Genomic DNA, 14,158 nt, shown 5'->3' on the forward strand with positions numbered 1-14,158 from the left:
CACTACAATAATCATATTCATCTGTCCACCACAAACTCTACGCTGTTACTCCTCATAGAGACATTGTGTCATGGCACACCTAGCCTGACGGCTGGATGGCCGCGAGGTCAAGGTGGCAGCCTACCTCACTGGGGGACTTGGAATCGAATCCGGACGGGTCGAATAATCCCCAGAAATTTTTCGGGGGTGGTCCGTCCGGATATGTCGGGCCCCGTCCCTCACCACCCGGTCGCCCCATTGTGGGCTTGGCCGTACTCATAATGGGCTTGCAAAAAGAGGCCCTCTTAGTGACCACAGGGCGGAAAGAGTTAAAAACCAAAAAAAAAGGCACACCTAGTCTCATCTCGCGGCATAAAAGTGTGCCGCAGCACACTGGTTGCAGAGTTCTGGTCAAGATGAGCAATGGCTTTAGGGCACCAATTTCGTAAAAAAAAGTAATAGTACTAAGTAGGATCAGAGAGTCGAAGCGAATGCCTCAAAAAAACGTATTCAAAAGTCTTTTTTGGCGTTTTTTTATTTTAGTTTGCCTATTTGATTTTTGTACCAGATACCATATTGCACAGGGTTCTGTTTCAATTAAAGATTTTATTTTTGGGGCGCCTACTTTACTTGGCGCACCACACTCCGTTTTATCACGCTACAGTTGAGGTATTCAGTTTGAGGTATTCAATAAACCAGAAAAATTAATTAACCAGTTAATCAATTAATTATTAGTAATTAATACAGTTAACTGCTTACCTAAGTCTTTCAAAACTAATTTATACGTGCCTATTAATTAAACTGGAAATACTGTTAACGCTTTGTCCTGTATAAATAGTCTGCGAACAGGATAGGATAACACGAAAATTAGGAAATAAGTTGTAATGACGATACTCATTTTCCTCACCTAACCTATTCATTGAGATCCGTATTTTCCTAATATTGACTATCTCTGCGGAAAGGAGTTTTAGAAATTGAAATGAAATAAAATTAATTTAAAAACAACTATGAGTCAGGGATAATGGTTCAATAATATTATTGATTGAACGAGAAATTTTTAAAGAACTTATACGGAAGAAATGATAAATTTTGCGACAGTAAAAACGTGAAAAGTTTTAATTTAGTTAAAAAATTCGTTTTTGTTAAGATTTTTCAATAATTATTATACTTTAAATAATAATTATTATATTTTATCGACACAGCTTACATGCTTTATCTAAGATTTATTTTTCTGTTTCTGCAAAATTATTACATTTATTAATACGGTATTATATATTTTATAAGTATAATTTTAAATATTTTATTCAAGAATTTTTTTGTTTAGTTTTCGAATAATTTGTTATTGTTATATAGCTTTTGTAAATAAAAGTTTATAAATTTAATTTTATGTCAGATTTCTTAAATATGTTCTATTATGACATGCCTCTTTTGTAAAATTTCTAAAGCTTAAAAATTTAAAATAAAAAGATAATCTGATGCTGAAAACCAGGGGTGCCATATACTCTAGAGTCGGCCTGAACAAGATACATTTATTTATTATAAAAATATATCATTGATCCTTTTATTATTCTATTAATAAAAATTTTTAAATTTGAATTTGGTAGACGGATTGAAAGTTTTATCTGAAAATTATAAACATATCAGAAATAAAATTCGGTTGATGATGATGATGACCATCATCAACAGAATTTTATTTCTGATATGTCGATCGACAAGCTTACGCCAATAGGAATTTAGTTTCTCCTGCGCCAAAATCATCTTTTCCTTCAGGACAAGGTAGTTGCTTCGGCTATTATACAGACGACTAGTATCATTCCATGCTGTCAATCAAGTAAGAAATCGAATTACTTTTTTGAGAAAAGAAATCAAAGAAATGAAAGGTCTAACAAAAAAAAAAAGCAAAAAAAAAACTCAATTAGTAAAATATAAAAACAAAAGCTTAAATATTTAAAATTATAATCAGAAATAAAATAAAATATTTTTCATAACCATGACCTCCTTCCATAAAATTTCGATTTAGTTTGGTTTGGTTTGATGGGTTAAGGCACGCCCAATCTGCCAAAAGGAATACTTGCCAGGAGGACTTTCTCTGAGAAATTAGTCCGTATTACGCGTAAAGAAAACCCGGAAAGCTCGTTTTGAGGTGAAACCCGCCACCAACTACCAGTGTTGTTGTGTCCGTAAAATAAACGACTCTTGTTAACATATATAATTAACTTTATTATAATCAAACGTAACTTTGTGCCTCCAGGTCTAAGTGTCACTACAACTAACGCACGACTGGCCGAAGAAAAAGGAACACGAGAAAGGTCAGAGGTGCGGGGTCGCCTAATTAGGGCAAGGGGCAATTCGATGTGGGATATCCCCTGGAGATTTACATACATAAGTGTTTAGAGGTTTTATCCACTCGGCCACTGGTGGCCTAAAATTTCGGATCGGTATTAGTTAGCGAAACATGCTAAAACTGTATTATTTCGTTTGTTATCGGCATCATATTTGTATAATTACAGAGTCTGTTTTAAGTATTAGCTGCTTTTAGCTCTAAATTGTCTAGCATAGTAGGAACCTTGTAGACACCGGTTTTGTACCTTGTTAGGTACCTTATCATTCCTTAGATTTAATAAATAATTAGACAACTTTATAAAAGAAACCCAAAGTCAAGAATAGTTTATAATTAGTTTACATCAGGCTACACTGCCGTTAGATATCTGGCGCCCTTATGATGGTCCTATTTTGAGTTAGTAATCCACGTTAAATTTGCACTATTTTATAATCATTACCAAAACTCATTTGAATTACGTTTGGATTATACGAACGTCTGGCAACTTTTTATATACTAGTCCGTACAAGTTAATTCCTCACCCAACGAGAAACTCACTAGGCCTACCTAGAACACTTCTCACCCGTATGATGGAGCAATACTATAAATCTATATAAAACACAAGCGTTAATAATTGGATAATTGGACCTTCGTAACTCGCAATTTTACAGTACTTTTTCAACGTAATATTTTGTTCCATTTTTGGTCATTTCATAATTCGAATCAATCACTTGATTAAGAATGCCTTTTAGCGCCCCTGACAACAGCACCTGCATATGGTGCACATTTTGAACGCCCAGTTGCGATGGCCCAGGTCTAGGGTTCCCAGAGCAATAGGCTTTCGCACCTTATCTCTTCTGCCCTATGGGTCTCTTTTAGCAAGCATATTATGGGTTCGTATCTCTTCTGCCCTATGGGTCTCTTTTAGCAAGCCCATTATGGGTTCGGCCAGACCCATAATATGGTGAGGGACGGAGCCCGACTTATTCTGACCCCCAAAAATTCCTGGGTATTTTACGAACCGTATAGATTCGATCCAGGGTTCCACAGAGCGGTAGGCGTCAGCTTAACTGCTATGCCATCTGGCCAAGCAGTTAAGCTAACCGAATCTATAATGGGCTTACTAAAAAAGTTTTTTTTATGTCCACAGGGTTAAAAAGGAATTTTTAATTAATTAAAAAACGCTTTGGCTATCCGGCTGTCATTATAAATGGTTGTTGGAAAGTCCATCTATAAAATAAACTGTCATTATTATTTACTTTTATATATTTTTGTCCATATCTGGTGTACTTTAACACCTAAAGTAAATATAAACATTTGTGTACTTTGCTCATTCAAACTCTACAAAGTAATCTTGTATATTATTTTGCGTTGTATATTTGCACACGAGGAATTTCAGTTTAAAAAAAAAACTCTCTCATATTGGTATTGATTTTCGTCTGAAATATTCGCAATAAGCATTTTGATTTTTAGAGATAATGTAAGAAGGTTGCATTATTATATTTTAATAAAATAATTTATGCATTTTCATTTAATCAGGTGAACAGATCCATATAAGAATTGATAATTGATAACGCTATAAAGTTATCTGAATTGAGACAACCCCGAAGTACGCAATTGATTTTTATGTTTTTTCAGCTCATGTCATAGCAGTGTTAGCAAAGTTAACAGGGTGTCCAAAAACAAGGGTTCCAGATGAAAACTATTTATATCAATTTATGAAAATTGCAACTTGAACCAAAATAGCCTCGTAGCCCAATATTCCAATTCCGAAACTTAGCCGAATTTTATGAAATAACAGAAAAATAAACCAGCAATGAGTTGCTCAACTTTCCCGGCAACATTTAAAATTTTCGTGGTGCTATCTGTTATCATATTTTAATAAAAGCCTTGTTTATATTTTTAACTATAATAAAATGGCAAAAACCTTAATTTTGAGGGTAGGGGTGGGTTTTATAAAACTTTACGCTTGTACAAATGCTAATAACGAATAAAATTGTCTTTAAGTCTGACCCTACTGGAGATACACACAACCCCCATTATCTCCCCACCCCCTTGATCTTTTCCACCAAAATTTAATAGCACCAATCCCCCTAATAAACAAATCTCCCTGCAAAATTTCAAAAAATTTCAACAAAAAGCACAGGTGTTATTAAGCTTCAAACANATTATAAAATGGCAAAAATCTTAATTTTGTGGGTAGAGATGAGTTTTATAAAAAATTGTAAATACTAATAAACGAGTAAAATCCTCAGTAAGTCCGACCCTACTGGAGATAATGGGGGCGTGTGTATCTCCCCATCCATCTACCTTTAACCACAAAATTTAATAGCATCAATCCTCCTAATAAACAAATCTCTCCGCAAAATTTCAGAACTTTTCGACAAGAAGCACAGGAGTTATTAAGTTTCGAACGGGGTAACAAAATCGTGCTCCCTACACGAACATCCATACATACAGAAATTACCTTCCCCGAAATTTATTTGCATTTCTCGATGTTTCAAGGTGATTTTAAGTCCAAAAATGTAAAAATTTAGGGGAAAAGGTAATTTTTTGCCGGATCGCCATATTTTTCCTTTCTTATAACCGCCGGATAAGTAAAAAAGGGTAGCCACGTGTAAAGTGACACCCGAAAATGTGTTACTATAAAAGCAAAATCACATTGATCAGATTAGACTTTTTCTTGGTCTATTGTTCTCTTATAGTATGGAGACACTTCGATCTAAACGAACGAGTTAACCAGGAATTTGGTTAGTTCGAAATACGGTACTTCATAATTCGAAGTGAAAATTCTGTCCAAACTGTGATATGCTTATGTTAATATATAAAGCTCTATATCCAAGGCTAGGACAAATAGTACAGTTACGAACTAATGGGATTTCAAACTATCCGAGTTCGAATTAACGAGAATTTCCTGTACATATTAACAGCGCAGATAACATGTACATACAGTACAACACCCGTACAGTACGTTCTATTCTCGAGAGGACAGGACAAGAAGTATGCAATGGCTTCAAAATCATCGATGCTTTCCTGCAATCGTTAATATTGGATCAATGGTTGTCTTGCCATAATGTAGCAGTATTTTTTACCTTTTTCGTGCTATTAATTGTATATCACGAAAATTCGAATCCAAATATAATTTAGGATATCACATACATTTTGTGTATACAGGTATTTAGTTCAATGCAAAGTGAAATAAATTTCTTAAATACCTATAAACACAATTATAAAATAAAGTGCTTTCACCAAGCAGGTTGGCCTCTTCAAACACAAGGAATGTTCTCCAAAAATATTCAGAAAACCTTTTGAATTTTGATTGACAGCTAACAAGCTTTGGGGACAATACTTTTTACTGAAGAAATTTGCTTACATAATACATTTAGACTTACATAAACTTCAATTTGAAATGCTATGACACATCAAAACCTGTCAATTAAAATTGCAAAAATAGAAATACTGATTGTGTATAGATCAAGAAATATTAGTTAGCTTTATTAATTAAAACATTAGTATTAAGTAGATATCTTTTATCATGTATTCACTTACAAAGAGTACAGTAAGTGCATTTTCAACATCCAAATGTTCCTTACAGTTCAAACACTTGAAACTAATCTCTGTATTATTCTGAGTTATAAATTAAATCACCACTAAACCAATTTAAAATTACATCATTATATACTTTCTACAGAGTTAAACTGATAAACATTAGGCTGCAAGTCCACTATTTTTTCAATTCATATCTTACAAATTATGAAACCAAATTTTGTAGTATATAGATCAAAACTGTAGCTATTGGTAATTCTTCATATTTAATAATAAGCAATTGTCTACTGGTCACTTAATTATGAATGTTAATATCAATAACTACATCATCGTCATAAAAGAAAAATACACAAATATTAAATATTTCACGTTTAAGTTTGTAATGCAATATCACTGAAATTATAAATTTATTTATTTAGAACTATAAAATCAGGAAACAGAAATATTGTAAAGTATAAAATTTATTTTCAAAATTACAAATTTTAAAAGTAAAAATATAAAAATGTACAGTACATCTAATAAATTTACATACTCATCTTATAAAAAAATATTGATATTGGATTGAAAAAAGCTGATTTCCATGAAAATCAACAAACTATCTTAATATTAGATTATACAGATTTTTCACAACCTCAAAAATCTCATGGAAATATGACAAAATAGTTTGTGATAATATATATATATGGGCATGTTTGGGAAATTGTAGAAATATTCAAAATAAAAAAAATATATATAAATTTTCTAAGACATAATAAAAACATGAATTCATAGCAAAACTTAGCAATTTCATTCAAAAATTGTAATGAATTTAACAGTGGCCTGCCACCATCAGCTGTATATTAGGAACATATAAATAGAACTTAACATGATGTTAAATTTGAGATAATTCAAAACCAATCATAGATATTCAGCATATCATAAATCAATGAATTTATAAAGTGAATTAAGAGATATGTATCACTCCCTAATTGTAAAATTTTATTTAAAATTTAAATTACTATATTAGAAGCATTTTTGAAGAGAATTTGCAAAAATGCTTCTAATATAAATTGGATATATTTTTATTCTAACATTTGGATTTGATTTAAAATGAAATAACGTTGATATAATTTATTGGATATCATTCTCTATTATCATTTGATAAATATTAAAATTCTGAATTGCTGATTTATATATATTTTGAAATCACAAGATAAAATTTATTATATATATATTGATTTCATGAATTAAATGATAAGTTAGATAATCTAACTATATTGTACTTTAATTATAGAGGAATATATTCAGGAACACATAGGAGGTGTGATGAATTAAATGAAAATGATAAAAATGCATTTCAAAATTTAACACAATAAGGTATAAAGTTCACTTTCCACTCCATAAAATGCTTAGCCCCCGTTTTTTTAANCATCTTATAAAAAAATATTGATATTGGATTGAAAAAAGCTGATTTCCATGAAAATCAACAAACTATCTTAATATTAGATTATACAGATTTTTCACAACCTCAAAAATCTCATGGAAATATGACAAAATAGTTTGTGATAATATATATATATGGGCATGTTTGGGAAATTGTAGAAATATTCAAAATAAAAAAAATATATATAAATTTTCTAAGACATAATAAAAACATGAATTCATAGCAAAACTTAGCAATTTCATTCAAAAATTGTAATGAATTTAACAGTGGCCTGCCACCATCAGCTGTATATTAGGAACATATAAATAGAACTTAACATGATGTTAAATTTGAGATAATTCAAAACCAATCATAGATATTCAGCATATCATAAATCAATGAATTTATAAAGTGAATTAAGAGATATGTATCACTCCCTAATTGTAAAATTTTATTTAAAATTTAAATTACTATATTAGAAGCATTTTTGAAGAGAATTTGCAAAAATGCTTCTAATATAAATTGGATATATTTTTATTCTAACATTTGGATTCGATTTAAAATGAAATAACGTTGATATAATTTATTGGATATCATTCTCTATTATCATTTGATAAATATTAAAATTCTGAATTGCTGATTTATATATATTTTGAAATCACAAGATAAAATTTATTATATATATATTGATTTCATGAATTAAATGATAAGTTAGATAATCTAACTATATTGTACTTTAATTATAGAGGAATATATTCAGGAACACATAGGAGGTGTGATGAATTAAATGAAAATGATAAAAATGCATTTCAAAATTTAACACAATAAGGTATAAAGTTCACTTTCCACTCCATAAAATGCTTAGCCCCCGTTTTTTTTAATTTTGAAATATTTCATTAAACTCACTTTTCTTTAAACAGATTTTCCTTTCACATAATACATTTTACTATTTTAGATATATTTAAACATTGCTATTTTTCAAATTAATGAATAAATAAATTAAAAATTATTAATAAATTTAAAAAGGATATAAATCTATACAAATTTGAATAATATACAGAATTCAACATTGTTTAGATTTATTTAATTTTTTAAAATTTAGTCAATCTTCTCTCTTTAAACTTGACCCTTTAATTAATTTAAGCTGTTTTATTTATTAAAAGAAAAATAAATTCCTCAAAAAAGAATAAATAAATAAATAAAATTATTATTATATTTTTTATCATAGGAGTAAATACAGATTGAATTGAACTAATCCCTAATAATAGTTTTGANGTTTTATTTATTAAAAGAAAAATAAATTCCTCAAAAAAGAATAAATAAATAAATAAAATTATTATTATATTTTTTATCATAGGAGTAAATACAGATTGAATTCAACTAATCCCTAATAATAGTTTTGAATGATGATTTTTTTTAATATATTTGAAATTAGATACAAAATTATTATAATTTGAATAAAATGTAAAATACCAATAATAAAATTTGCCTAAAAAAATAAAATGCATATCAAAAATATCTTCCTATAGCTAAATATAAAAACTCCTATATAATTAAATAAATGAGTAAGTTGTAACCACCAGTGTTACTTTTAAAAATAGTATGAAAAATATTTCAACGTTGTATACACACATTTTCTTTTTGTAGTTGTCTGTATAGGGCAATATATTTGGCTGCAGTTTTAGTACGTGGAACAATGAAATCTTTACAAAACTGTGTCTTGCTAATGAGTGAAGATTTCATCTGTCTCAACTGAAGTGCTCTTAGAAATGAAAGGACAAATGAATAACAATTATGACTATTTTCTTCATACCTGAAAAATTAAAGATGAAAATGTTACATCATTTAAATTATTTTAAATTGGTTCTTAAAAAATTATTTATATATATCTGTAAACTATATAAATAAGAGTGATCATTTTTCTTAACACCATTGACTCTCAAATGGTTGTTTGATATTTTGTATAAATGGTTATTATTTATATTGATAATGTAAAGACATTTCATTTGAAAACTATCAAATTATCAATTAGTGCATATTGTAACAAAGACAGCATTCAAAATAACTAATTGATATGTAAAAGAACCTATAACACTCAGAGTTACTAATTAAATATTTGATTGTATTTATTTTATCAAATTAATTCTATCATGCAGTCTTTACATACATACATAATCAAAATTTTAAAATTTATCAGGAGTATATTAAGCATTAAATACAAATAACATAAAAATTTATAAATTGTGCAAAAGATTAAAACTATTAAATATTTAATTTGAGAATTAACAGTACACTTATTACTGTCAAATTAATTAACAATTTTATAAAATGTAATATGTTATAATGTATTCTTCAAAAAATATTCAGCTTCTCTGTGATTCCTTATTATATTATTTTAAAGAATTACTTAATAGAGCAACTTAGGACTTCAATCTCGGATTATCTCCTTTCTTGTTGGAATACCAGCTATATTTCAATTAGAAAATTCTCAGAAATTCTATAATCTTGCATCCGCAGGTATATAGGAACACTATTGGTAATTCAATAATCCAAATCTAAGGTTTAATTATGTTCCTATATACTTGCTGATGCAGGATTACAGAATTCCCAAAAATTTTTAAATCTCAGATTAGTCAAAATTTATTTTTAATTCATAAATTGAAATTAACCCAGGAAAGATTACACACACAATCACGAATGAAATAAATATTTTTATATATTTTAGTAATCACATAGTATTTACATGAAATGTATTGATCACAATGAATTTATTGAATAAACCTACTGTAACATTAATTTCTTTTTCTACATAATATTATTTAAATTTTTACTTTAATTAATTTCTATTTATCATACAATAATTATTAATTTTGATATAAATTTTATAAATAAATTAAATTTTCAAACTTAATATAATTCTGAAAAAGTTTAAGTTTGTTTTAATAGTTATGCCTTATCATATATTTTTATTCTAAAATTAAAGTAAGGCATAACTATAAAATTATAATAAATATTGTAAATATTTTTCAATTTCCATTATTGTAATTTTAGAAATAATATATATACACATCTAAATTTGTATAGCCATAATTATTACAATAAAAAGGAGCAATTTCATAATGGATGAACCTAACTCTTGAGTCTTAAATACCAATACATTTTTTAAATTTTACTGTAAATTTTTGTACTATGTTTACTGTAAATGTTTGCAAATTAAATTAATCATTTAATTTTAGTCAAATTAATGCTTGTGTAGAATAACAGATATTTGGTTTATCAAACAAAAATATTTAAGAATGTTCTGATTTAAAAAAATTTGATTTTTATATAGAATTAATTTGATGTATAAATTTTTATAATTAATTTTATTTAATTTATATGCTAAGTATTAATTAAAATATTGTAAAAATATCAATATCAAAATGAAGCAATACAAGAGTTTAAAACAAATAATTTTGCAATATAAAATTTTGGGCAATTAACTTGTTAAAAGTAAATAATGCTAGGTATTTAAAAAATAATCATGCATTCATAATATCAAATTATATATCCCAAAATTCCACTACAGTACATAATTATATAATGATTTTGTTATTTAACTTTATAGAATAAATAGTACTAAAAAAACATCATTACTTGCAATAGAGGCCCATCTGTATGCAACTAATAATTACATAACTTATTTCTATTATAATAAATAAACAAGTAATTAATTATTTTTAAACTCTGATACTTAATTACTATTTAGACACTCAGAATGTTTATAAATTTAACAATATATACTTACTTCTCTTTTTGCCATTGATCTTGATGACAAATTGCATTCAATATATAATCCCAGTATTCTTTCCATGTTATATCTAATTTTGATATAATAGTTATGGGTAAACATTCATTCCATAAATGACTGCAGTTAAATCTCAATCCTTCTCGGTCAAAATCATAAACTTCACCTATAATTTTTCAAATGATATCATAATTATTTATTACTTATCTGTTGATGTTTATATTTACATTTATTTATATAAATGTAATATATTTTATAAATTGCTTTATAATGTTATATCATTTTTACATAAGCATTCAAAAATATATATGAAAATAACTAACAAAATAACATATACCTATTTGTTATATACTGTATATATAGCAAGTTTTTACATTTTTGATAAATATTTTAAATTTATTTATTAAATCTCTATGGTACTTAATAAAACAATTTCTTTACATTTTTATAATAACACTTATATTATCAATATAGTGTATTCAAGTTTCTCAATATACAATACAAGTAAATGTATACAAAATTACCTTTAGAATCTGTGATACCAATATGTAAATCTGTGGAGTTTTGATAGGCACTGAAATGATTAAAAAGACAGAATTAAAGATTTTAAAAAATATATAAACTATTTAATTTGGATGAAATGCTATTTGTTTTCATAAGACATGCATTGATTAAAAATGACATTTAAAAAGATTTCATTAGAGAATTGAATGAGTATTGTATCCTTACTTGAGGAAATCTCCTTTGGTTGGCTTGATTACGACCGAACAGGGACTTTTCTTTGCACTTGTAAAAGGGTAAGGAACTCTAAACGGAGGTATTCTCAATTCCGAAGTTTGCAAGTCGCCATTACACAGCGCGCATACATCGGGAAGATCGAAGCAGAATATCTTAACTACTTTATCACAATGTTGAAAACATAATATTCCAGGATCTCCTAACATCTCTTCAAAATTTACGAACAATTCAATCAATCCTTCGTCATTCCGACCTTGTTTATCTCTCTCTAAGGTCAATGACGAGGCCAGTTAAAAAGTCGATGTTCAACTACTCCTCCAGCTCTTGATTAGTTCGTTCCGTTATGACGTTTTTCGTAATTCCTCCAATAAAGTTACGTTTCGATTTCTTTTGTTTCACGTGACACAGATGTAACCGTTAATTGGTTTATTTCAAATATACTTAAATAATAAGTATTTAATATTTATACTTACAGTATATGTATATTTTGATAGTTTAGAAAAAAAATTAAAAAATAAATTCTTTTGGGATTAGATGTAGCTTTAAATACTATATGCATCAGAGGAATTTATTAATTAAAAATTTCAGTTTAATATCTTCTCCAGAAAATAAGTAAAAGTATAAAAAATAAAGTTGTAAATAACAATTGATTCATTCTTAAGTAATGAAAATCAAGAAAAATTTTTATTGAATAGTAAAGTTTGTCATTAAAAAGTCATCTTTTAGCAATTAGAGCATTTTAACTTATTTTTTATATAGAAATATTTTTCGTTTCTTAAAAGATTGCATATAAATTTTTTATTAAGTTATACGAACATAAATAAAAGTATATAAAGTTATAATCCTTCAATGTATATAGCTTTATGTATTTTTATTTATGTTAGGAAATATGTAGATACTGTTGCCAATATAATTTTTCTCTTAGGGCCTACATTAATTTCAGTAAACTCAACAGATGACATTGAATCTTAAAATATGTTGAGCAAATAGCTTCATATATCTACTGTATATAAATATACATATAAAAGCTATGTAGCTAATTTAGATCTATGTGTATATAATGCCTATATGTGCATTTTTTTATTTAAAAAATAAAAATTTTAAATAGTACATATGTAAATCATTTAAAAAAATCAAAACAGAATAAGAAGTAATAACTTAAATAATAACAAACAAATACCGATAAAGATTATTATAATATTAACTTGAAAATCTTAACAAAATGTAATAGGCCTAATAATCGAATATCAGGTCACGTATAAAGAGTAGGTGTTGACTTAAACGAAACAAATTGGTACTGAAGGTTACATTTTCGAGTTGATTATTATTGAACATATTGTGGGTTGACAAATATGATTTACAAAGAAAACATGACGAGGAAGATTCATTTTTTGATTTTCATTTTATTTTTGAATGTGAAGGTCATAAATGAAATCAGTTTCTCAATAACAATAATAATATGAATATATATATAAATTGAAAATTTTTAAGATATTTCCTGCTTTGTCTTGTTTAAAACGGACTTGTTGTCTTGTTAATCCTATCTCTGAAAAAATCGATATGTAATTCGATCCATATCGACTTACATATCGATAATTCAAAAATAAATTTAGGTAAAACTTTAAATTAGGTAAAAAAAAAAACTTATGCAAGGATATTTTAAAATAAATAGCTTAAAAATAATTAAATATAGAAATGATGTTATCATTATGATTATTTTTAAGCAACGTAACATGTTACGAAATTCATGATTCGTAGAATTCGATATTAAAATGTGTAGGATGTTATTTTTAGTTATAATTAAAAAATAAAGAAATAAAACGAAGCTTTACGACAGTAATTATATCCTATTGAAGTAAGTTTTCTTTATATTTAAACAACGATTGTGTTTTAAATTTTTACCTTGACATACAATAATCATCTGGACATCTTTAAAAGCCACATTATTCAATTATTTTAAATTTCATTTCTTGACATTTAATTTTGATGGATGATTTTAAGTGATATATGTTTTGTATGATAAAGTTCTTACGTAAGTTTCTAATATGTCTATAAAATTTGAAAAGGGAACATGCCGTCATATAAATTGTAATATTAATTATTAATGAAACTTATATTTTTATTACTTTCTGGAAATATTTCTTAATTCTTGACAAGATAAATGTCAGTTCCAATATAAGTACAGGAAATGTATACTATAAAAACTCTAAATAAGTGAACCGTTTCAAATATAAAGGCGTGGAAGGGTCACCAGTTGTTTAGGTCACGAAGATTTTCTAATCTTTTCATGGGCCTTTCCTACTTAACCTAACTGCCAAGGCGTTTGAAGTAACGTTCAGGAAATAGTTACAAAGGTGATATTTCTGAAATATCTTTTTTCTTTAAT

At 27.2% G+C, this 14,158-nt stretch overlaps 1 protein-coding gene across 1 annotated transcript; it reads right to left on the minus strand.

The window, feature by feature from the left end:
* Nucleotides 1–8,767: 8,767 nt before the first annotated feature.
* Nucleotides 8,768–12,125, minus strand: LOC111626129 (MKRN2 opposite strand protein-like). Its single transcript, XM_023369418.1, has 4 exons — nt 11,764–12,125; nt 11,559–11,608; nt 11,035–11,200; nt 8,768–9,060 (listed from the first exon to the last, which is right to left on the minus strand). The coding sequence occupies exons 1-4, from the start codon at nt 11,976–11,978 to the stop codon at nt 8,862–8,864; spliced, it is 630 nt and encodes a 209-aa protein (XP_023225186.1). The 5' UTR covers nt 11,979–12,125; the 3' UTR covers nt 8,768–8,861.
* Nucleotides 12,126–14,158: the final 2,033 nt, after the last annotated feature.

The sequence above is a fragment of the Centruroides sculpturatus genome, unplaced genomic scaffold (genome assembly GCF_000671375.1).
Source record: "Centruroides sculpturatus isolate CEXI.00-Female unplaced genomic scaffold, Cexi_2.0 scaffold305, whole genome shotgun sequence".
NCBI lineage: Eukaryota > Metazoa > Arthropoda > Arachnida > Scorpiones > Buthidae > Centruroides > Centruroides sculpturatus.